General features: G+C 40.6%; 1 protein-coding gene across 1 annotated transcript; it reads right to left on the bottom strand.

Moving 5' to 3' along the window:
• Nucleotides 1–338: 338 nt before the first annotated feature.
• LOC124776353 (eukaryotic translation initiation factor 4E-binding protein) lies at nt 339–24,026 on the bottom strand. Its single transcript, XM_047251302.1, has 3 exons — nt 23,567–24,026; nt 10,028–10,168; nt 339–1,030 (listed from the first exon to the last, which is right to left on the bottom strand). The coding sequence occupies exons 1-3, from the start codon at nt 23,706–23,708 to the stop codon at nt 978–980; spliced, it is 336 nt and encodes a 111-aa protein (XP_047107258.1). The 5' UTR covers nt 23,709–24,026; the 3' UTR covers nt 339–977.
• Between the last annotated feature and the right edge of the window lie 1,571 nt (nt 24,027–25,597).

Raw genomic sequence — 25,597 nt, 5'->3', positions numbered from 1 at the left:
GCCGTCCAATTACTTATCTGCCTGTTTCTAGTCCTGATCTAATGGCTTCAATTTATTATGACAACAGATATTTACTTTCTCTTGTGTAAGAAATTAATTTACATTTATCACGACAGTACATAGCTTCTTTTTGAAATAGTATACAGGAATGTTCCTCATGCCATGTTGATAACATTTCTTGTTCTCTTTTCTTTGTTTTTTGCATCTTACATCACCTGAACAATTTGCACAAATTTTGGGATATAAAATGAAATGAGGGTCTAGATGGGCAGGGCAAGAAGAACATGTACAATTCTAATGAGATTTAGGTAATAATAATTCAATAAGGCATTTACATGTTCTGTTAAAAATTGCTTTATTGAGATCTGGCTGAGCCTACAATCTCAATTATCACACAATTTGTATTTAAATGCACCCAGTGCACCAAATATTTTACAACCTCCAAATTTGAAGGGCAAGATGGAACATGTGCACACACTTAGGGACTAGTTCCCAGGATGGAGAAAGATTGCAGTCTTACAATAGTGACATTCTCCAACTGGTAGTTCATATCATAACATGGCACTCACATATAACTGCAATACAAACATCCATTATCCAGATAATTCCTGCTACCAAACAAGCTTCACAATTAATATACCTATTTTGCACTTATATCATTTTATGTTTTTTCTTGGTGCTTTCTTTAAAGTAGACGTAAAAGTAAGTAAACAGATTAAACAGTAAGGTATTACAAAATTCTGTAATAAAAAGCCACACACTGTAACCCAACTATAAACTGACTTAAGCAGGGCACTCCACATGAACAATACTTTCCATCAGAATACCAGTACCAATCCCTGATCGTGAAAGTTGATTGCAAAGTAGCAAGTTGACAGTGCTATAGACAGACAGGGAAAAAACTGTTTCAGTGCAAGTAGCATATGGCACTTGGCAGGATGTTGCCTGTCATGTTCTTCCATTATGTCCACAGAGCACTACAACTCAATGGCAAACTGGTCCTGGGGTTCCTCCAGAATGGGCTCCACCTCTGAAACAATATAACAAAAATTCCAAGTTCACATATTTCTAATTACACTCATTGTTAATACTGAAAGCACTTGTGAGGATTATTATAAACATGAGAATGACCAAATATGGAATGAATAAATTTACATTTAAGTATTATTTCAATTAGTAGTGACAGGAAAATATTGCAAAAATAATAAAGCAAAAAATACAGGTCTTTTAGTGAAATAACATGAAATTGGCAATTTTTTTAATATAATTTTTCAAAAATCTGTTACTTTCCCAATAAAAATGTTATACTGAGGATGGCAGTTGTTTAATATTTGTAAACAGTAGTTAATGAATGCTGAAATGGTTTCTAATCGCAAGGCTGATGTTCATCTTAAAAAAATAGTTCTTTTCATATGTAAAGAACTTTGACATGATGATGAAAATATCACCAAATTTGGCCAAAAATTCAGCACCAAATTTAGCCAAAAAACAACACATATTTTGGCAAGACACCAATACCAAATTCAGAAAAAAAAACTAACAACAAATTAGACACCAACCATGGAATGTGGGGGGAGGGAGGGGCTCAAACGCAATTTGGGGGGGGGGGGGGGGATCCAGCACAAAATCTGACAAAAGCCAACATATGATTACATGCTTTTGTGCAATGAATAAGCTTGATCTCTTAATGATAAATTACTCCAAAATATTATTCCATATGAAAGCAGTGAACAAAAATAGGCATAGTAGGCTAATTTACTGATATATGTTTACCACCAAAATTTGCAATAACCCTAATAGCATATGTAGCTGAAGTCAAATGTTTCAGCAGGTCATCAATATGTTTCTTCCAGTTCGGTTACTCATCAAAGCACACACCCAGATATCTTGAATATTCTGCCTTAGTAACAGACTTCTGTTCAAAGGCTATATTTATCAAAGGTGTTATGCCATATACTCTTGTTTTCTCAAAAGTTAGTGAGAGACCATTTGCAGAGAACCTCTTGAAATTTACTGAAAGACTTTATTTACAATTTCCTCAGCTAATTCTTGATTGTTGGATGTGATTACTATACTTATATCATCATCAGAAAAAACAACTAGCTTTGTATCTTCATGAAGATAAGAGTGGCAAGTCATTAACATACAGGGTGATTCAAAAAGGATACCACAACTTCGAAAATCTGTATTTAATCAAAGAAACGTGATGGAACCATGGACAATTAATCGTTGTGCAGACATTCGAGTGACATCAACCTGATACTCAATCTCGTTACACACTCTCTGGTAGCATTTCCGGAGTAACAGCTCGGATAGCTGCAGTTACTCTTTCATTTAAGTGGGTATTACACGACGATCTGCTGTGAACAGCACTGGTCTAGTGTGATGGCCATCTAGTGGTAGAACAGGTGAAACTACAAAAATTAGCAAACACATTATCCGTGCACCAGAACAGACAGCAGTTCTAAACTGCCGTCAATCCGCGTATGCACACCAGGTAGTGATAACTCGCACATGCACAGAAGGGAGTATGGTAGTGCTTTCTGCTTGTTGTTGGCTTATTTTTAGGTGGCTAGTGGCTAATTTCAGATTTTCGGGTTGGGGATTTTCCGCATTTTTTCAGTAAGTAGATTTTCATAAATGCAGAATTTTTTATTTTATTATTTTTTTCATTTTTTTTTTCGACAGCAGACTTTTTTTATACTGGCTGTTTATAATGATAAATGTTGATTTTCGATTTGTATTGTACTGCCTTAGCTTATGAAGGTTCATGTTTGATTTGATTTCTTCTGTTGCTTTATTTTAGCATGCCGGAAAGAGAAACTGGCAGTGATACGTGAGAAAGTCTGTGCAGTTACGCCCAGTGCGACAGATAAGGACTGCAAAATTCTGAGTAGCACATACACAATTTCCAAACCCTGAAAAACAACACAAGTGCACCTTAAAGTACTGAGCATTTAAAGTTTTGCAAATTGCATGGCATACATCAACAACAACTTTTGAACTGGTGGACTGTGCTATTCTGTGGCTAAAAGACAAACACTTAAAAGATTCCCCAGTCACCAGGAAACATAATGTTATAACCAGTCTGCAACATAACAGGGTGTGTACCGGTATTTTATTGGTGTGGTCACAAAACATATAAACATATGATTTAATTCCCACTTTCGAGAAGGTGAGAGAGCCTCCCTCATGAATGTGCCACACTTGCTAATTCCATCTTCTATTATAGACAGCAGATTCCTGAAACAGGCCATGTCCATCCTCACAGAATTCCAAAATTCTTGCGGATCTTCGGGCTTCAGTTCTTTTACAAGCAGTGAATACATTCTCCTGTCTTCATTCCTTCTTTCCAGCCAGGGTCGAACCCAGCAATGTCTGGCTTTTCGTTTTTGTCGTCGTTCTGCCCTAATCCAAAGATTTACTGTCACTGTCTGGGTAAAATCTCCAAAAACAAGTGGGTCCTCCATGTGCAAAATGTTGTATAAATGAAAATTTAGATACACATATACCTGTGTAACCAAGTACCATAATATAAAATTAACTGCTGAGTCTGTAATTCAGAATAGTAATAACTCAAATAAGAGAATAACAATTACTTAATAAATGATGATAAAAGAAAATTTCTTATTAAATAGGAACATTGAGCTCACAGAAATAATTTGAAGGAATGATGTTCCAATATATCATACGGTCCCCCTAGATTTTCGCATGGTAGAACGAACAACTTTATAAGAGCTCAGACAGTTCTGTTTGCGTTTCGCATGTTATTACCGTCTACTGCGCATGTGCGCCAGGTATATCCCAAGTGGATGGTGTGATGGGTCTAAGTGAGCCAGTATGTAGTTACAGATATGCCCACTTGGGGCGCTGGTGCAGAAGTGTGCGGTTTTGGCGCATCGTCTAACACGGGCATTATTTCTTCCATGTTAGCTGGTAGAGGTGGTCGAAACACCATATCTTTAACATGCCCGTCCTCCCCACTCCCGATGGGTGGGTGGGTGGGAGGGGTGGGGGGGAGGGGGGGGGGGGAAGAAACACCACACAGGACACAGGGCACGGCTTCTTGGAGATCAGTAGTGAAGTATTCTGTCATGAGCTGCCTGGTGGCAAAACCACTGCTGTGGGTACCTTTCATTCAGATAGGCACGGACAGATAAGTGCCAATGGGTTGGTGCCTCATCCTGTTGCAATATGAATTGGCATGCTTCTTCGAGTTGAGGGAAAAGCCAATTCTGCAACATTCCCAAACAGGTACCTTCAAAGAAAAAGGGACCAAAAACTTTACTGGCTGAAATGGTGCAGAAAACATTCACCTTAGGTGAATGACATTCATGCTGGCTTCTTTCCTGTGGGCTGTCAGTGCCTCATGTACAGACACTGTGCCAACTGACTTTCCCTGATGTGTGAAATGTTGTTTCACCATTAAGCACAAGCTTTGTAATGAACTGGTCATCTGTTTCCATTTGCTCAAGGACAAACTCACAGAACTCTATTCTTTCCACCTTATCAGCTTTGGAAAAGGCTTGAACCAATTGTAGACAATAAGGTTTCATTACTAATCTTTTCCTTAGGACCCTCCGAATGGTTGGTTGCAGAATTTTCAGTTCTCTGCTAGCTCGGTGGGTTGATTTTCCTGGACTGCAAGCAAATGCTTTCTGAATACAGCCAACATTTTCTTCACTCATGCATGGCTTTCCAGAACTTTTCCCTTTGCACAAACACCCTTTCTTTGTGAATTGTTTAGACCAACATACAATGCAGTACCTATCAGGAGGTTGAACACCATACTTGGTTCACAATGCATGCTGAACAAATGTAATTGATTCACTTCTGCCATACTGAACAACACAAAAAGCTTTTTGTTGAGCAGTTGCCATCCTTGCACTAACGACATAAATGAATGTTATGTGGCTAACAGTGCTCCTGGTGAGCCAATGAGCAACCAAATGAAACTTCAGAGCCTCCCTCAATTGACAACAGAAAGCGTGCAGCTCTCCTTTTCTTCTTCGCAGAGTTTTCGATTTTCAAAGTTGCGGTGTTCTTTTTGAATCACCCTGTGTATTAAGAATACAGGACACCATTCTTGATACCTTCCCAGTTAGAGGACTCTACCCATTTTTACATGTTACATGTACTGTTAATTTCAACCTTCTCCATTCTTTCAGTTAAATATGATCTGAACATTTATGCACGGTCCCACTCATACAATATTTAAGCTTATCCAAAAGAATTTCATGATCCACACAAACAAAAACCTCTGAGAGATCACTAAAAATACCAATGGTTGATGTTCAGTTATTAACAACATTTAATATTTGATCAGTGAAACCATATATAGCATTTTCTGTTGAAAAGCCTATCTGAAAACCAAATTGACATTTTGTTAGTAATTAATTTTTACAAGTATGGAAGCTACTCTTGAATATGTTACTATTTCAAGAATTTTGAATAAAGCTGTCAGAAGTAAGATTGGGGAAGTAGTTTTTAGCATCAGACTTACCTCCCTTTCTGTGCAATGGTTGAACAGTCTATCCGGAAAAGTGTCCTGTTTCAGTGAACTGCTACATACAGGGTCCCAATTACTGAACTATATGAAATAAAATCGTCATAAGTTGTGAACGGTTTGCGTTAGGACATTCAAAATGCGCAGTTGGTCATGGGGCACAATGGGAATTAGTATGCTTACAGTTGTTTGGTTTTGTGATCAAGCCCACTTTCATTTGGATGGGTTCGTCAATAAGCAAAATTGGTGCATTTGGGGGACTAAGAAACCGCATTTCATAATCGAGAAGTCTCCTCACCCTCAACTGGCGACTGTGTGGTGTGCAATATCCAGTCAAGGAATAAGATGATTTCATTCCCACTTTCCAAAATGACTCTTGATTTCGACAACATGTGGTTCACGCAAAACGGAGCTCTACCCCATGAAAGCAGCTGAATGTTTGGTATTCTGGAGGAGCACTTTAGGGACCGCATTCTGGCTCTGGGGTACCCAGAGGCCACTGGCATGGGCCTCAATTGACCACCATATTCTCCAGATCTGAACACATGCGACTCCTTTTTGTGGGCTACATTAAATACAAGGTATACAGCAATAACCCCAAAAGAGCTGAAAACAGCCATTCAGATGGTTATCGACAGCATCAATGTTCAGACACTTCAGCAGGTCATGCAGAATTTCACTATTCGTCTGCGCCACATCATCGTCAATGATGCCAGGCATATCGAACATGTCATAACCTGAATCAGAATATCTGTAGTCACATTTACATATTGAATGAAGGGTAAGCGCAGTGTAGTTTGTAACTAATTTGTTTTTTTTTTTTTTTTCATATAGTTCAATAATTGTCACCCTGTATGTGGCTGAGAATCATACTTATCTGTTGGGAACAAACTTTTAGTACTCTGTTGGAAATGCAATCAATTCCACAGGAGCTGAAACAACTACTCCACCCAAAGCAGAATGTAGGTCACATAAAGCAAAAAGGTGAAAAACTGACATGCTCTACATCATTACAAAATGTCATAGTCATGAACTATGGAACAAGTATTAATGTAATGTAATGTACTCTATCTGAATGTGGCTTCTTATCAAAACAAACTGATTTCGCATGAACAATATTTGTGAAGAGAAGAGACTATCTACCAATATATGCATACATGGAAACAGAGGTGGAATAGGTTCAAGAAAGACAAATTTAAACATACGATTGATCTTTCAGTTTCCACGAAAAGAAAAATGTAAAAGGCTATGTCGTGCATAATATGGAATGGGAAAAGACACTGTATCAGGAAACAGAGAAACGTGTAGTTCCAAATTTTTGTGGAGTGGTAGGAGAGAATGTCATAAGCAACATACTAAAAATCCTGTCCAGTGGGATGTGAGCATGCGTGTGGGAGGTTGTTTGAAGGTAATTTTTTATCATTTTCTTTAATATTTCAAAAACCACTGATTGTAACAAAAATGTTTCCCAATAGAAAATTTAACTGCATTAACTATCTTAGAAAAAAAGGTCCTCTTTATTTTTTCTCTAGAATAAATAGTTTCTGTGTTGTAGGGATGGAAAAAGTACATATTAAATACAGTTTTAATGGCATAAAATTAATGTTAAGTAGGTAGTAGGTTAAGAACAAATATTAAATGTGTGTACCACATCTAAGTGCAGCAGTGCCATATTAAGGGATAAGATGTGTTTTGAGGGTGAAACACCGTTGAGGGGAAGGGGGTGGAGGGTAGAAATGCAAGGGAAAGTAGGCCACCTGATTGTTGTCATGTACTTGCTCCTTTGTAGAGCAAGAAGGTGATCCCACACTGTCTACCCTGCTATGTCACAAGTAGGAACTACAGGGTGTTTCACAAAGTTATACTGATCCTCCGCAGCGAACCTTGATCCTCTGCAGCGGGCCTTAGGAATTACTGGCAACACATTGTGTAAACATGCCCTGGGGGTATTTATTTTACACAAAATGCATTAACACTAAATGGAACACAGATACTAATGCATAAGGACAGACTCTTTGTATATTTATGCACACTGTTGTACACTGCTGTAGAGGAAACTGATTCTTAGTTATCCAGTGCGGCAGCTGTAGCAACTTCCCCCAACACAAGTGCTGCTGACCGTTTGTTTTGCACACAGACTATATCTCCCCAAAATTTACTGTGCAGATCTTCTAGCTGATTGGATAAAAATAACTTCACTAAGCTTGTGTTTGTATAGTGGAGTTACTTTCAGTTTATTAGTACTTATTTGCAGTTGTTAAATGAGCTGTTATGTAAAAAAGGACAATAGCTGGAGCTGTCAACTGTCTACCATACTGAAGAGCCTGTCACAAGTGTAACGTGCTGTTGGTTTCATTGTCTCCAGTACCACTGGCTGGAATACTTTCACAGCACTCCCTGACATCTGAAGAGGCCCAGAGGCTTAAATTGTCTCCCTCTTCAGCAGATATAGGTCACCTAGGTGTTATTGAACTTCAGCTATATCATTGTAAGTCATGGCAATGCTTTACAGCAGTTTATTGTTCTAGACGCGAACATAATCAGTCCCATTCCACCAGACATACTCACACCCATCTTGGAAGATATACTGTGGATGTGTAATAAGTGACTCCACTCATTGCAGCCATATTTAAAGTGCAAACACAATTAATGGTGAGAGAAGTGCAGTATCTTCCTGATCAAACATTAATTCACTATCAAGCAACAAAAACATTAGATGACTTCACAAAATGCTCTCAATGATAGACAGCAGTGAGGTGCTACAATTACCAATCCAATCCTTTTCCCACCAACACAACATGATCCTCACAAATTACACACTTATATCAGCCATTGTTTACAGGAACACATTTTGCATAAAAGCTGACTTACCAGCTGCAAATAAGTATTTATTTAATACACTGAAAATAACTCCACTAGGTTAACAGTAGTTCAGTGGTGTTATTTTATCTACTCACATAATAGAACTGGACAGGAAATGCTTGGTAGTTAAGAGTGTCTGCAAAATGAAAAGCAAGCAGCACTTATGCCAAGAGAAGTTGCTTCCCTGAAAGAAAGCTACAGTTGTTTTATGGGATGACTATGAATCGATTTCCCCTCTAGCAGTGTAGAACAGTGTTTATAGATTCTGTCCATCATATGTGTGTCTTGTGTTAGTATCTGTATACCATGTAGTCCTAATGCATTGTTTGGAAAGTAAACATCCCCAGGTATGTCTGCGTACTGCATTGCCAGTGATTTGTAAGGCACACAATGGAGGATCGGTATAACTCTGTTAAGCAGCCTGTAGTTGCTTCTTGTGACATAGTGGGGTAGATAAGAGTAGGAAATCATGTGCTTGCTCTTCCAGTTGCACACCTATGAGGAGGCAAGTACACCAAATGACCACAATCAAGTGGCCTATCTTCCTTCACACTTCTATCCTCCAAAAAATTATGAAACTGACCTATAACATACACCCCCCCTCCCCCCCCCTCCCCCGGAAGAAACGTTCACATCCCACTGGCCAGGATTTCTCCCTAAACCTATTCAATTCAAAAACCTGCGACTACGCCAATTTTTCACTAATTTTCTTTCATTGACTGGACTACCACACTAACAGCTCCAGAGTACCTCTTTGAGGAGGAGGGGGGGGGGAGTAGTACAGAGATGGGGAAGAGTGTGGTGGCGGGAACAAAGTGAAAGAGTGGAAGAAGCATGAAAATAAATAAGAAAGAGGAAAAACAGGAGTTGTCATTATGAAGGCTTTCCCAGCATAATAATTGATAATATTCTTCTAGGGCGTGCAGTCAGATCATAACGTCACCTTGACACAATATTTCAATGGTCCACCTGGCCGCCATCTTTAGGTGAGAGTGCTGGTACATGATCTCGCCGGAGGATTCATACAGTTCGGGCGAGATTGTGTACCAGCACTCTCACCTGAAGATGGCAGCCAGGTGGACCGCTGAAATATTGTGTCAAGGTGATGTTATGATCTGGCTGGAATAATACTCATAGTGGGTAGTGGGGGCAAAGGAAGGGAATTTATAGCAGTTAGCATTAACAATGGATCTCAAATGTGCCTGGGTCAAGGTATCTCACACAATGATAGGTTTAACTCCTGTGAATTTACTAGGAAAATTCCGAAAATCTGAAAAGACGATCACTGACAAAGAACTACTGTAATATTAATTTCATTAGAAAAAAATATTTACAGGCTTACAAGAAATGGTTTGCAGTGAGAAATCTTGTGCTATACTGAAGTGTCCTTCATACAGTTCATGCACAATTCATTGGGATAAAACTATGAGTTACAGCACACAGAGGGCTATATAAGTGGAAATTGTGACCACACTGTAGATGTGATATGAACTGAAAGAACCGTTGGCAGTATACTTTAGTATCGTTTTTCATGTGTTCCACAACACTATGCAACTTAAATCTATAGGTGAAAATATTTAAACACTTCTTACATGAAAGCATAATTCAACCATTCATGCTACACACTCATACGCACATAAATCTGAGATTATCACAAACCTGATTTGATGTCATCCTTAGGGGCATTAGCTCCCTTGATGAGGTCACTTGGAATACTTGAGAGGTTCTTTGGTGGTGTGCGTGCCAATGGGGAGTTCCTCAGCTGCATCAGGAATGCCCTGTCATACACAATTCTTGTGCCTGAAACAAACAGCAGATATAATAGATATGATTTTCTTTTACTCTGCACTTTCAAACTATATGAAGGGCATCATGAACTACGCGATTATCAGATGCTTTAAGAGTATTATGGCTAAAATGTGATTTAAAGGTTGGTTGGCTATTCTAGGTGAAGTAGTTTCGTGTATGTGCAAAGGTGACTAAATGTTTCACACAGGATGTCTCCAAAGACTTTCGCTAGATTACAAACACAATACACTTCTAAAACTTTACTGAATCTAGAATTTCTGAAAGTAGGAACATTCAGAAGTAATCTAGTTTTAGTAAGCGACTTACTTTCCAAAATTAAGGTTCTTTGAAAATTGATGTATTGCCTGTTGGCTTCTGTCTCTGTTTCTTCAGCTGACATCTGTTTAACAATTTTTGTGGCGTTTCATCAGCAAAAGTGACTGGCATTGTTAAAGGTTAATCCTCCATTGCTGGTGGCAGACTTTGGCACACACGTAGTGGTGAAATATGAGGAAAATAGTTGAACAAACCTTGGTCTCAGAACCTAAGACAGAAACCTATGCATGACATCTTCAATTCGTAAAGTGTTATTTTAAGATCCGGACAATTCAACATTACGTTAGCCAAATTAAGATGGTGTGGTACATCTTTGATGGAATTTCCATTTTAGTAGTTTCGAGAACAATTCAATCTGCATCCTACAAAACAATATTTCATTAAAATCAAATGACACTGCAAGTGTAATGGTGAGTACATCGATGAAAGTGAACTCAAACGTGTATTACCATTTGTATTTAATATTTAAGTATTGAAGAATGTTCAGGGCTTTGTTCACTGCTGTCCTGGTTGTGAGGTAGTTGTGTACAATGTTCATCCATGATTAAAATGCAAGCACAAAAAAATGGAGCAAATGGCTCTGAGCACTATGGGACTTAGCTTCTAAGGTCATCAGTCCCCTAGAACTTAGAACTACTTAAACCTAACTAACCTAAGGACATCACACACATCCATGTCCGAGGCAGGATTCGAACCTGTGACCGTAGCGGTCGCGCGGTTCCAGACTGTAGCGTCTAGAACCGCTCGGCCACTCCGGCCGGCAAAATGCAAGCACATATTGCCCACATATACATATTCATCATCAGATTGTGTCACAGAGCACAAATAACCCATGAAAATCATCTGGGTTCACTGGCTATGTGTCAAAATGAATCTGTGGTGTAGTGACATTTTTTACAACCAACGTGAATGTTTGATGTGATACAATGTTCGGAATTTTCTGCTGTGGGTATTTGCTCCGCTATTAAGCCAGAATCACTTCAGGCAAAGAAATTGATGTTGATGACTGTCCTCGACCTAGTTTCTAAAAACCTGTGGCAAAATAAATGCAAATCACTTTGGTTATGAGGAATGTACTCTATTGTTTCACAAAAAATGTTGAGTACAAGTACAGTCCACATGGACTACAGAAGCTGTTATGATTCTTGAGCCAAGTGATTCTATTGGTTTTGTTAAGGTAATTGCTTTAACATCAAAATGTGCAAACGCAGCATTCTTCCCACGAGTTCACACATCTATTCTGTAAAAATGAAATCCACTTTTCAAAAGCATGATGGAAACAGGACATAGGAAAGAGAAAAAAATTACAATGGAAAAGGGCTTCTAAACAGCTAGAGCACTCATTACACTTCTATTGTGCCATGGATATGAAAGATCCGCAGCTGTGTTGAATGTCACACACCAACTGTAGAATGTGATTTCCTATTCTATCCTGCTTATATACGTCGTTATAACCACAGGGAAGCATTACTGTGCGAGCTGAATATTTTATTTAAAAAGTAATAATACCGTAGGTGTTGTTAATTTGTATTTACAAACAAGTGACTGAATTTGCTAATCTACACAGCTTAAGTTTTTCCACAGCATTTATTACCTGCTGTTATAATTTAGCGCAAGTGTGAAAACTTTGTTGCACATATGCGGGATAATTTAGCGCAAGTGTGAAAATTTTATTGCACCTATGTGGGTAAATGAGTTAAAGTAATACGAAGTCAAATAAATGCAGTGAAAATTTACACATGGTTTACCTCCGGCAAAGACCTCCCCTATCTCTCTGTAGCCTAAAGTATGAGAAATTTTCTCCTACAATTACATCATCAGTTTTCTACCACTTCAGTCTGCACATTAGAAAACAGCGTCCACGTGTATAATGCACAGCCTTACGAAAGGAAAGAAGTCGAAAACATCTTTCGCATACAATAAGGTGAAGTGTACTTACGCTACAAGTTACGCAGAATAATTTCCAAATTATTTTTTTCTATTTTGAGTCCCCGAATGACAAAAAGCACATTAAATTATTATTGTCGTAAAGCAACATAAGGCAACGATCAATACGAATTTATATTCTAGCTTGAGCGCTTCGGTTCGGGCCACGTGGTCGAAGCTACACCTCGAATCGCACCATGTTTGCTCCGTTTCGTTTATCTCTCTCTGCAAGTTTTATTTCTGTCTCCGCGTTTGTTTACCGCTCCCACCAAAAAAGAACATTCGAGTAATCCCAAGGTCGTTGTTTGTTCTGGTTTGCTAACTGTTCGCAGTTTACTGCTCGCCACTGCGCGAAGGTCAAAGGCAGAGAGCAGGAGCAAACGTACTTAAGAGTATCCTGTTTATCAAGGATTTTGCAGAGTCGTCCACTTAACTGAGTACCGTTTAGCACGGTATAATGTTCGCTGCATTCAGAGTATTACTACAAAGGTTTCGGTTCACAAGAAAGTACTGTAGGCTTATAGAGGAGACCGAACGATAGCGTGAGCCGCGAAATATTAATTTTGATTACGGTACTGAAGATTTTCGTGACTTGGAATGCTAATGTGCAATAGCGTTCACTTCGCAAAAGTTTTTCCAATATCTTAACGCCCTATGACGAGGTAACTATTCTAGTCGCTACAAATAAGGATTCTGAGATTGATCTTATATTTACTTAGATATATTTCACGCGGTCGGTACAGTGTATGTAACTCAACATAAATAAACTATACCGAAGAATTCCATCAATCGTATGCGATCGACAGCATGGACATACGGGTTCGGCATTTAGCATCAGGTTTGTTTTTCTCCTGCTGTAGTAATACAGAATGTTCCAATCAGTGAATAGTTTTTAATGTGCGATGTTTTTGCTTGTATCATATGTAGTGACGAATAACTCAACAAGGCAAACTTAAAAAGCAATAATAACCTTTTCTTTGTTTTTAAACGAAGGAAGGTAAGATATAACATCTTTTGGTAGCCTTTAACTAAGATGATCTATGAAGAAATTTCCTCTTTTACGGTTAAGTTTCAGTAAGCTCACCTACGTTTGCGCCGTCAAACTTCTTTTAGCGAAGTGTATATGATGCTCTTAAAATTTCTTAAAATCAGTATGAATATACTTACTGCCTGATGAGCAAAAGCTGAAATTTTCACCACAGTCTAGTACATCCCATCCGAAAAGGGAAAACATGTGCTGTCTGTGGGATCTCAACGTCTCGTGCGTGCCGTAACTCTTGCTGAAACAGCAGCACTTCAGCGACATTTACCCAAGGCCGAGTGTAGCCTCGATTGGGCACGATTCCGTAGAATCGCACCGTATCCGCACTGTCACACGTGTCTACGGTTTTACTACTGTCCCGCCGCTGACGGTAATAATGGAAACATGGATTATCAATTAGTATTTGCGTTATCGTAAGCACAACAGTGACATAAATGAAATTTTCCTCCATGTCGAGTGGAAAATTCATGGCGTGTTATATGAGGAACGTATTCAATTACACCCTTCGAATAAGCACTTAGACGGTTGACAAAAGTGTCGACGCGAAACAAGGAGTACACGACACATTGTGACTATCGTTGAGCAAAACGCCGCTACCACGTAATGCAACGATTGTTTCAAACGTTGTACGAACTGATTTTATTAGAAACAGTATATATCTGTAACTTTATTTTGGAAAACTTGTAACTGAATCAGTGATGATTCAAATACAGTAATAAGTTACTGCACAAGTTATATGTTTCGAGCTTAGCACGATGTGTTTCAGAAATTATTCCCATTTTCGAGTGCTGCGCGAGTTGTAATTTTCTGGTGTTAATATCAGCGAGTACGTTCTTTGCGCGAAAAAGGAGACAAGTATCTGTATATCTAGACACACATGAACTTCTCAAACGCGTTGTAGCCTACTACCCAGGAAGCTAAGTATCTGGTGCTGTAATTTACTATTTAAGGCATAACATTTCCATAATTCTATTTCTTCATATTTTACTTGCAGCTGGTTAAAGATGGCATACCGAATAAATTTTTTCAATTCAGTTTTATTTAGTACTACCGGTGAGACAGATTCTTGACGATTTCTTGACCATAATAATGCTGTCATTGTTTTAAGCTGATTAGGAACAAGAGCGCTGGTCTTCTGTTTGTGTGCTTTCAGGCTGTTTATGGATAACAGTGGCATGGTAAACACCAGTCTTCATGTAAAACTACCGCCCACCAGTGGGCGTTCTAGCTTTTATGATGGACGATGGGCAGTTAAAGATATTTTCATTAGGGTTTCATTACATACTGACGAAGTACTTGGTACGGTAAGTAATAATAATAATAATAATTATTATTATTATTACTATTATTATTATTATTTGCTTTACTTGCTGCAACTATACTTTATAAATTTTGTAACACAAAGTTACTTTCTTACTTTATAAGTCATCATTACTGTAGAACTGATGGGCAGTTAAAAATTTTACTGCTAACAAAGATACAAAAGTGGGCGGCAGGCAAAAAAGGTTGACTACACCCGATGTACACATTTAGGTGCGTCCACATTGCTCGTGTGCTTGTGAGACTCGCGAGCAGAGCCGTGCATCGCGCCACATTTAAGGTGGATTTCCACTTGTCGGAACGTCACCGTCACGTAATGGTCAAGGCTCAGAGGAATTCCTGAGCATTCATACTTCACGGCACGTCAACGTCGTAGTTCATGGTAGACCGTAATAAAATGTCGAAATTTAGTTTAAAGCAGCTCGCAATGATTGCTATTGCACTCCATGATGAGGAACAGGTGCAACGAGCAATAAGAGACTGAGTTTAAAAAAATGTTAAAAAATCGAGACTGTGAAGGGGAATTCCACACTTTTTACAAGGGGCTGGAAGATTAGGAGTCATCGTTCTATAAATATTTCAGAACGTATAAACAACGGTTTCTTACCTATTAAGCAAGATACAAAAAAAAAAAATTACGAAGAGAAGTGGAAGATTTAGGTGTTCAATATCATCATGGAAGAAGCTGATGGTTTGCCTAAGGTATGTCTGCATGGACCGTTTTGCTGAACTAAACAAAACAAATATGGGAGTGTCACTTCCCGGCAGCAACTGAGAAATATCACGTGACTCCGTGAATGGCTCGTCGAAACATTCTTCCCGAGAAACGTTGACGTTACGTGTCAATGACGTTCCCTTGACGGCGTGTGTGAATGCCATAATTTGAATTACATAGGAGAATCTTTCGAAGTGACGGTGACGTTCCATCAAGTGTGAATCCACCTTTACTCGCCAGAGACCTCCTGGGGCCCACCGCTCCATTCTGCTGCCCGCACCGGGGGGAGTCGAGCTCAGTTGTACCGGGAGCAGACAGCGGGAGCGAGCCCCTATGAGCGTTCGAGTCCCACGGCTCTTTCGGGTACCCGGCCAAGGTCGAGTGTCGAAGGGGTCGGTGCAACAAGGAAACGAACAGCAGAAACAAAGCGGGAATGACAGGCCACACGCGAGCGTAACAGCTTTGTGAATCGCTTGCACTCCTCTGGGAATCGTGAAGGTTCGATATGCTAGCCGGCCGCGGTGGTCTCGTGGTTCTAGGCGCGCAGTCCGGAACCGCGCGACTGCTACGGTCGCAGGTTCGAATCCTGCCTCGGGCATGGATGTGTGTGATGTCCTTAGGTTAGTTAGGTTTAAGTAGTTCTAAGTTCTAGGGGACTGATGACCACAGCTGTTAAGTCCCATAGTGCTCAGAGCCATTTTTTTCGATATGCTAGGAAGAGGCTGTTCTTGAGCCTCTGTAAAGAAAAGATAACGCGTAAAATAAGAGGTGTATCACAGTAATAAGTAATACAATAATGAACTCAGTACATGGAACTCTTGATTGGTTTATACAATTCGTCCTATTTTCTGCTCCTTTCTAAAGCCTCTACCTTTCTGAGCTCTTTTATGAAACTTGATCTCAAATTTTGTAGTTAAGTTTTCATTACACTTTGCTCAACAGTTTTATATCGTCTAGGAATGTTTCAACACCCTCTTCGTTCACCCTAATTTTTATATTCTTCGTCGTGTACAGTTCCTGGGTGATTTTTCACAAAAAGGTCTTTTGTGGTACAATTTTATAAGTTTTCGATGTGGTCTACTCCTTCCCGATAATGAAAGCAACTAGACCTTGCTATGATGTGCAGGAAAACTCGTGGACTGTTGCGACACTTGAATAACTGCAAAGCTTCTCCTAGTTAGTCAGAATAATAGTAGTGGCAACCTTCCGGCGTCTTGGAGAAGGGTGTAAAATGAGCACAAAAGATCTGTGGCCATTCATCTAAGGGGCAGGAGAATGCTTTCTAGATCTTGCACACACTGCCACAAATAGAAGCGCAGTAACCCACTCCAAGTGCAAGAGATGTGCTTCTTCACCTCACCAACAATTTCTCGCTATGAAAAAGAAACAGCAGACGAACACCGTGTGGCCGTGGTACCCCAAATGCTGCAGGATATGGAGGATGGTGCGAGCGTATGTACAACTTGAACATAAGCGTAAGATAAAGGGCGTTATTTTACTCTTATAAAGCACTGAATACCGTCAGAGTTGCTGTGCGAAAATCGGGTCCTGCTTGATGTCGAGTCCCTGTTGTTGGAGAAAAGTGCTACAAATGTACGGGACGAAAGTAACTAACATGAGCAGGTTAGGGGTATTTACAAGCCACCTCTTGAACGTTACGTTCGTTACCGATATGGTGGCAAATGTGAAAAAGTCCGAATAGAACTGTTGTCTCCATACAACAACCACTCCTTCAGCACTGTTCTATGCCACACCCTCGAGGAAAAATGGTTGCAGGAATATTGTCGTAATATTCACCCATCGTTGGAATCAACGAAACTTATTTGAAAAGGAATGAACACGTGCAGGACTCACGGTTGCAGTCTACCGCGAACCAGCACGTTGAGACTCGCTGGAATGCTTCGTGTTTCACGCAAAAATCCGTCTTTATGCATCATGAACAAACTGCTGAAGTTTTACGTGAATTCGGAAAATGGGAATTGACGATTTATTTTCTCGAAGCATTTCAAGGGGATACCAAGGTTGTGGAAGCTGACAGTTCCTTGTGCCATGGGTGTACCAGCTACAGGACTACTGTGTTGAGAACAGTAAGGTAAGCACTCGCAAATATGCAAAACGACGCGTCTATAAATGAAATTTATATTTTGGTTACATATTTTAAACACTGGATAAAGATCGTGTTTAAAGAAGACGATGTGCCTCAATATTGTCAAACATATGCCGCGAAGCAGCAGTACTGAAAGCAGGAGCCTGAAACCTCCTAAGCGAAAAATGGAAATAAAGTGAATGAATTTGTTTGCATTATTTCTGGTACTACAGGTGCGTCACCTAAAGCAACTATTGTTAACAGAGAGAGAGGAAGTTCATGCCTCTGCACGTTCCAGATGAGCTGACCTACGAGGTAACTGCGATGGTAAGTAAATATTTTATCAGTACTGACGCCCTGATCATGTATTTGTGAACAGACGGAAATTTATGTGAACAATGCACCAAATTTATTAACCCTAAGCGATATAACATATTTGTCCTCCATGCTGATATGATGTATTATGTGGAAAACATCGTACAGAGAACGAAGCCTCACCATCGCCGCCTTCAAATCGTGTTAAGTGTGTGCAGTGTGAGAACAGTTCTGCCGTAATATATCCTTTTAACTTCAGTGTGTGCCTACAAAAACTTTGAAATACTTGCCATTTCCTCGTACAGTATTCCACAAATTCAGTAACTGGTAGGGGGCCTTTAACCCTTAACTACTATAGATTGTCTCTCAGACCGCTAGTTTTTTGTCTTGTGATACTTCACGCACCGCCGGCAAGCTACACGTGCCAGAAATCTGGCAGCGTTGTTGCAATTTGTTTTCTTATTTTTGGGCCTTGAGAGGTCTCATAGACGTACCATAGTGTTTGTGCACCGTGTTTTTGTTGAACGTTATCGTTTCTTCGTGGTGAGGAAAGCTAGAGCTTCTATGCAACGTTTTCTATGCGAGACTGATGTGGGTGTCCAAGAAAGCCTTAGTGAATTCTCATATGAAGACTTTGACGACAGTGTTAATGAACCTGATTTCGATTATTTAGTGCTCACGATGCCAATTAGTAGAAGGAAACGGATAGTGATGAAGTGACATCTGATCACGATAGAGAAGCGTACTTCTTCTGTAAGAACATAAATATGTTTTCCATGGAGAAAACAGAAGCCGGTAACTAACGTAAGAATAAGGCAACCCAGTATCGCCTTTACCTGCCTGGACTGCTACACATTCCGAAAGGTCTCTGACAAAACTTGCTGTTCTGCAGATAAGAGTCTCAAATACAGAAACAATTTTTTGAAAAACGAAAAACATGAGCCGTTTTGTTGTCCTTGTACGAAGTGGAAAACAAGATATCCATGTCAACAGTGTGGTGTTTCGATTTGGCTGGAGAGTTGTAAGAGAGTCTCCGAGAAATGCATGCAGACTGAAAGCAATTAAAATTTTATTCAGGGCCTCAGAAGTAAACATAAGGCAATTACATTCGTCTTCATTTTCGAAATAAATTTTTGACAAAATTTCTTCCTTGATGGAATAATCGCCCAAGGCTGAAACGATGAGTAGTAAACTCAAAGCAGATTCCAAATACAATTTGCCACAACTGAAATTTGTTTTTCCATACAGTTACGTTGCGAATATGCATCTACCTGACGATAATCTAAGAGCGACTAGAGACTATGTCCTGTCTTTTAGTAGTGCATAAAATAAACTGCAAATTTTGCTGTGTTTTAGTTTTAAAAGTGTTTTAAATTCTGCATTGTTTAGAAAATGCAAATCTCCATAAAGTCTGTTTCCAAGAAGTGCAACGAACAACAGGAAATCATGGTAACGTATATACAGCAAAACAGTGGTTTTATACATAAAAAAATTAAAAAGCGGTCAGAGAGAAAACGCTCCATAGTAATTGTGTTCCTGTCAACATCCATAGTAGCCAAGGGTTAATAAAATTCACTGCATCGTAAAGGTGCGTCCAACTACTCCTGTGGCTCGTGTACTTGAGAGGCTTGCGAGCCTTACGAGTAATATGGACGGAGGTAGGCTCTTAGGGCTCGCCGCGAAACAGGCTTACGATCCGCCCGAGCATATGGCTTGCCTGTTGTCGGTACATCAAAGGGATGCGCGAGTGGTGTGGACGACAACTTGCATTGACCAGTTGGCTCTCTGCTGCACTCGTGCAGCTCGGTCTTGGAAGAATTCATTTTCTATGTTGTGGACATTGGTTTTTCTTTTAAAATGGATTGGACCGACGATTTCACTATTAAATTTATAAATATTTATGAACAACATCCTGTGTTGTGGATTGCCACAAACTCCCATTGCAAAATAAAATAAAAAAAAAAGTGAAGCGTGGGATTCCATCGCGACAGAACTTTGCGTGGATGTGGCCGAATTAAAAAGGAAAATGACCAGCTTATTAGCCACTTACAGGAAAGTCCGTCAGAAGAAAAATGAGCCTGGGAAGTCTGGCGCTGTGGTCGAAGAAGCGAGCGCTCCAAATTGGTTCGCTTTCAAAGCGTTCGAATTTCTGCACTGCAAATATCAGCCGCGGAAGACAATCAACACAGACGTACGTAAAAAATAGTTATTTTGGGAAAAGAATAAAAAAAAATTATTCACAAACTTAATGGGGTTCGGTACCTATTAGTTTGTCTTCCACAGCTACGTTACTTTTTCGTCTTCCTCAGCTTATATTTTGGACCCTGTTCATTTGTTATTTTTAATTTTTTTGTTTTATTCCCTGATATATTATTAACTTACATTTAGAAACTCCGAGCTGCCAGTAAGAGATACACAAACTTCCGGAACAAAATTTCATTATTACTTGCTTGGAGACTAAATAAAATGCTGAGGCTAGAGTAGAATCGCCAGTTCCTAAATATCTGAGCGCTAAGTGCCAACCGCTCAGTAATCGGTATAGGTTTCCAAAATTTGCTGTCAGCCTTCGCTATCTTCGTTCCAGCCAAATTTATCAAATATTCAATATCAGATGCGGACAAGCGGCAAAATGTCTTGAAACGTATGTTTCCAACAAGGAAGTCATCCGTCAAATCCACTCCCACTTTATCTTTTTCTGCTTTTTTCTTTGGGCAAGGTTACGTCTTCTTATATCTTCTTCCTGAGCTAACAGGCGTATCACCACTTGCTAAAACCACTTCGTCCATTTTAAAATTAGGAAGCTGGCACTGGATACGGCTACGAGTACGGAGCGGATACTCACGAGAAAAACCGTGGCAAGCAGCGAGGGTAGTGTGTGTGGACGCAGGCGAGTCCCCTGACACACGAATCTAACGAGCACAAGTGTGCTGAGAACGTCTAGTGTGGACACACCTTTTATCCAACCATTGTCGTCCACAGAAATTTATCCACGACGAGTGGCAAGACTGTAATACAGCCATTTTTTATATAAGTAACTGAGCTCAACGGTTTCGAGATGTGTCATACCACATGAACTAAATTTTATAGATGACACAAAGAACTTATTAAAGGCGAGATAATTTATGGTTATCCACGGTGTCTAGGGATTCTGTAATGAATATTAGCTCTTTACACCAGGGGGGGGGGGGGGGCAGATGCCAAGTGGCTCCTCCCCTTGGCGGAGGCCTATGGCTGTAACATACAGTCGTTCTACAAAAAATTTGCTGCTCCCATCAGTAAGAGCCAAAGAAGCCGGTACAAGAGAAAAGGCAATGAATTAGCCGTAACTCGTGCCTTCAGTCAAATCTTGTTTGTGGAATGTTTACTGACTGATGATAAAAGAATACTGCAAATTGAATAATACGCTGTACACGTTCTTCGCTACAGTCCAACCATGTGAAACTAACCGTCTGAACAGTTAATATTTGGTGCTTACGTACTATATTATTTTTCTTCATAACGAGCGCAAACATTCCAACGCCGCACATTACTGATGTCGATTCAATCATTACAGTACACAGCTTCCACTCTACTATGGAATTTAATTGCAGGCTCGTTTTCTGCGTTTAGAAAATCCGTTACAGCACGCTGTTTGAGCACCGACATAATACACATCGCCACGTCACACGCCAAGGTTATTTTACACGCTACAATTCGGAGCGCTCTAGCGGCAAGGGCTGAACTTGCGTCGGCGAAGCGGGAAAGTAAAATCGACTGCGTAAAATGCATGACAAGTAACACCTCAACCGACCGATATTGAGAAAAGAATAACAAAAATTCTGAGGCGTTACTTTTCAGCACTCCCTTTTAATTTACACTGACACACATATAGGCTATAAGACCAGTATTCGATTTCCATGAGGAGGAATGTCTGCAGCCGCTGAAGTGCCTGGCACGGATAGAAACAGAAAAAATTCTATACAAAAAGGGTTTACATAAATATATATATTTTTTTCAAAATTCATCTGCAAATACGCGCATGATCAAAACCAACGGTAGTGGTAATAATAAATATGTAACCTCCATGAGGCGCCTCACAGTGTCCCAGTAGTACAGGCACACCTGTAACCTCCTAAGTATTAATGCAATAGCAGAAGTAAATACTCTTCCTCCACACGATGCAACAGCAGGGGACAGAATTAAACTGCCAGGTGAATAAGTATCCACAGGTCGGGTCACGCAGTCACGTGACGCTGCTATAAATCGACAAAGCTACCTTCCACTTCTCTCGCACTGCCACAGCTGTTTGCAGTCACGCAACACAATAGCAACAACGCCGTGAGAAATGATACAATCATGTGGGCGAGATATATGTCGCTTCACAACTTTAGTCGCCACACGACATGTTTCGAGAACCTGACCCACTGTCTTCAGATGGGAAATTATAGCGTTTCATATCGCTTGTAGCGCATGTGTACTAACGGCAGCTACGCACCTTTAGTCAAAATAGAATTGTAAATAAGTGTTATCAGTGCAGAAATTTTATTATTTACACTTCAGATTTTTTACCATAAACCTTGACAAAAACTGCGAAACGAACAAAAACATACGTAATATCTTGCCGCTTGAGATACTGGGTTACTACTGATGTAATACACTAATACTTTCATCTCCAGGCGACAGTGCAGCCCGTAAGGAAAATGTGTGTAAACATATAAAAGACTGACCGATTCTGTTTCCTTTATAATTATTGTGAACAGGCACCAAGAACTAATGAAAACAACGATATATAAATATTATCGCCAAGCAAGTGATGTCCCTCCTTAATTCTTGGCCATGTATTTACTCTTTTATCACAGGAACGAAATGCAGAGCAAACTATAGATATATATACACATTAATCCGCCAGCCACGTGTTGCATCGACGCTAAATCATGTGCTAAATCGCCAAGCAATTGGTTTCCCTCCTTAATTACACTTTTATTACAAGAACTAAATTCAGAACTAAGTACATACTGGCACATACACATTAATCCGCCGGCCACGTGTTGCGTCGCGGCTAATTTTTGTACAGCATGTAATTTCATCCATCAATGCAACTGTACAGTCTTCATAACACGTTAGAACAAAAAAGTACATTTCCATTGTCGACCATAAACTGGAGTATATGTTTCGAATACGATATCTCTTTTGAGAGTGAGTAACAATACTAGAACGAATTGAAGAATCCGAACACGAGAAATAGGCTATTGGTCAACAACATTAAACCGCAGAGAGAAAAATAACCAGGGCATCGTAGTAATTATACTCTGTCCTACCGGTAAAGAATGATTTCGGTGCCTATCACGTTTGGACAAAGCTTTTAAGATGTATACACACAAATCTCTGAGTACTAACTTAGCTGTCTTTGCCTGGCGATAGATTAGTGAGATGCAAGTAAACCGTGCAAGCTATGAAATGCTGGCTTTTGTTCTGCTGTTCAGAGTTTCACCGACGCTTAAACCTTCGGCAGCCAGCAAATCTAGGTGTGATAAGTTCTGGATGAAGTACTTACGAAACTGGAGGCACTAATATCACCGAAGATTTCCAGCAAAACAGTTCGGGGAGGGTGAGGTGAGGGGAAGGAGGTGTCAGCAGAAGCAATGATTGTGCGAGCTAGTGACTCTGATGACCGGTTATGAAATATCTTACCACCAGGTGTAGTCGAGTACAGCGTTCCTCCTGGAGTGGACGAGTAGTCTGCGGGCAGCTGAGATGCGTCGTTTATAACGACCCTCCTCGAAGGGATGCTCTGGCACTGCGTCGCTTGTCTGGCCACGGGGGACGCGGACATCTTATGAGGGGGAAGGGCTAAGGCGCAGGATGGCTACAGCGCGTCTTGCGATCTCTGCTGCTTGCTCTCGTCGGCGTACACAACTCCACTGACTGTTGGGCCTCGATCTTTTTAGCAGCGTCTCCCGCCGAGGACGCACCACTGGCAACACCGCAAAGGCTCCGCGGGGCGAGAGGGGGGACAGGAGGCTGTTGCCGCCGTGATCTCCACTGAGGTTGCTGCGTGAACAGATCGGTCGGTATCGACTGTACGCTGGACTCTCGCGACACGGATCAACCCCACAGCTCGGCGTGTAACTGTCTAGCTGTGCGCACGCTCGGCAGCCGTTTTATCAATAAACGAGGAGTAGCCAGTTTGTAACTGCGTAGTTTGCGCGCCAGTCGCCAAGGTCGCCACGAGCGTCCGTTCCTCGGCGGCGCTCGGCTTCCCTCGGAACCTGTCGTTGCCAGCCTGCCTTTTCTTTACGTGGCGCGCTGGAGTGTTGTTAACAGCAGGTGGCGTAGGGGAAGTGGCATTGGGCACCTTTCTGCTCTGATCCACCTCCACCCACACCGCCTTCCCCTCCTGTTTAGCTAGACAGGCAAGCCACCACTTCCGCCCTCCCTAGCTCCTCTTCGTAAATGTACTGAACGAGGTTCAATAATAACAGAGGCCGTGCGAAATTTCGCTAGTAGTCAATGAGGGAGACAGTTTCTATATTTTTGGAGTCGTCCTCTCTGTACTCGACTCTAGCGCTTCTCTGTTCTGACCTCTCTCACTTCCTACATTCAATTTTCCTGCCGTTACCTCTCTTCGATTTATGATGTAGCTGAGAACTTGAAACAAATCTTTTAGAGACAGAATATTAGATCGAAGAATGTAAGGGAGAAGATTTTGACACTGACGAAACGTTAAGGCTTAGAAGTTCGATATCTTGACTCTTGTGTTTAATAAGCTTTAGTAGAACAGACCAAACAGCGAGGTCACCGGTCTCATCGGACTAGGGAAGGAAGTCGGCCGTGCCCTTTCAAAGGAACCATCCCGGCATTTACCTGAACCGATTTAGGGAAATTACAGAAAACCTAAGTCGGGATGGCCGGACGCGGGATTGAACCGTCGTCCACCCGAATGGGAGTCCAGTGTGCTAACCACTGCGCCACCTCCTCGAAGCATTCAGATTTAGAAAATGATATAGGACGTCGAATGAATTAAGCAAGGAATTTGTACAACAACTTAATGATGTTTGGTTAAGCAAATCCGTAAGAAATGGCGTTGAATAATGAATGATAACTGCTCAAAAAATGTTTCGCAGAACATGCAATGTATGCGGACGTGTTTGGGCTTAGATTAAAGGGCATAAGGAATGGAACAATAAGCATTACGAAACTAAAACAAAGAAAGCTTTAATGTGAAATACAAGCAAAACAGTACCCATAATAAACGCAGTCTGTTTGAAAGTGTGCGTGTTTGCACATGTATGAAATCAAGAACTACTACTGACGTGGAAACTCCCTATCGCTCTCCTTCACATTTAGTGGTAATTTGGCCCACCGGATAGCCTGTCGAAAACTGAACACAGCCGGCCGAAGTGGCCGCGCGGTTCTGGCGCTGCAGTGTGGAACCGCGAGACCGCTACGGTCGCAGGTTCGAATCCTGCCTCGGGCATGGATGTGTGTGATGTCCTTAGGTTAGTTAGGTTTAACTAGTTCTAAGTTCTGGGGGACTAATGACCTCAGCAGTTGAGTCCCATAGTGCTCAGAGCCATTTGAACCATTTTTGAACTGAACACAGATCAAGCATGAAAACAGGAAGAAGGTGTACTGAACTGTGGAAAAAAGAAGCAAGATAGAAACAGTGAACGGTTCACATTAATATGTGCAATACCGAGCGATATTAATGAACGTCGTGTT

The sequence above is a fragment of the Schistocerca piceifrons genome, chromosome 2, assembly GCF_021461385.2.
Source record: "Schistocerca piceifrons isolate TAMUIC-IGC-003096 chromosome 2, iqSchPice1.1, whole genome shotgun sequence".
Classification (NCBI taxonomy): Eukaryota; Metazoa; Arthropoda; class Insecta; order Orthoptera; family Acrididae; genus Schistocerca; species Schistocerca piceifrons.
Note: the sequence above shows the minus strand (reverse complement) of the source record. Positions and strands in the feature narration are given on the sequence as shown.

Coding starts and splice junctions, on each gene's coding strand:
- LOC124776353 (XM_047251302.1), bottom strand. CDS start 23,708: ATGTCCGCGTCCCCCGTGGCCAGACAAGCGACGCAGTGCCAGAGCATC. Junction 10,169..23,566: donor GTACTCGACTACACCTGGTG/GTAAGATATTTC, acceptor TGTTTGTTTCAG/GCACAAGAATTGTGTATGAC. Junction 1,031..10,027: donor TAAGGATGACATCAAATCAG/GTTTGTGATAAT, acceptor ATATTGTTTCAG/AGGTGGAGCCCATTCTGGAG.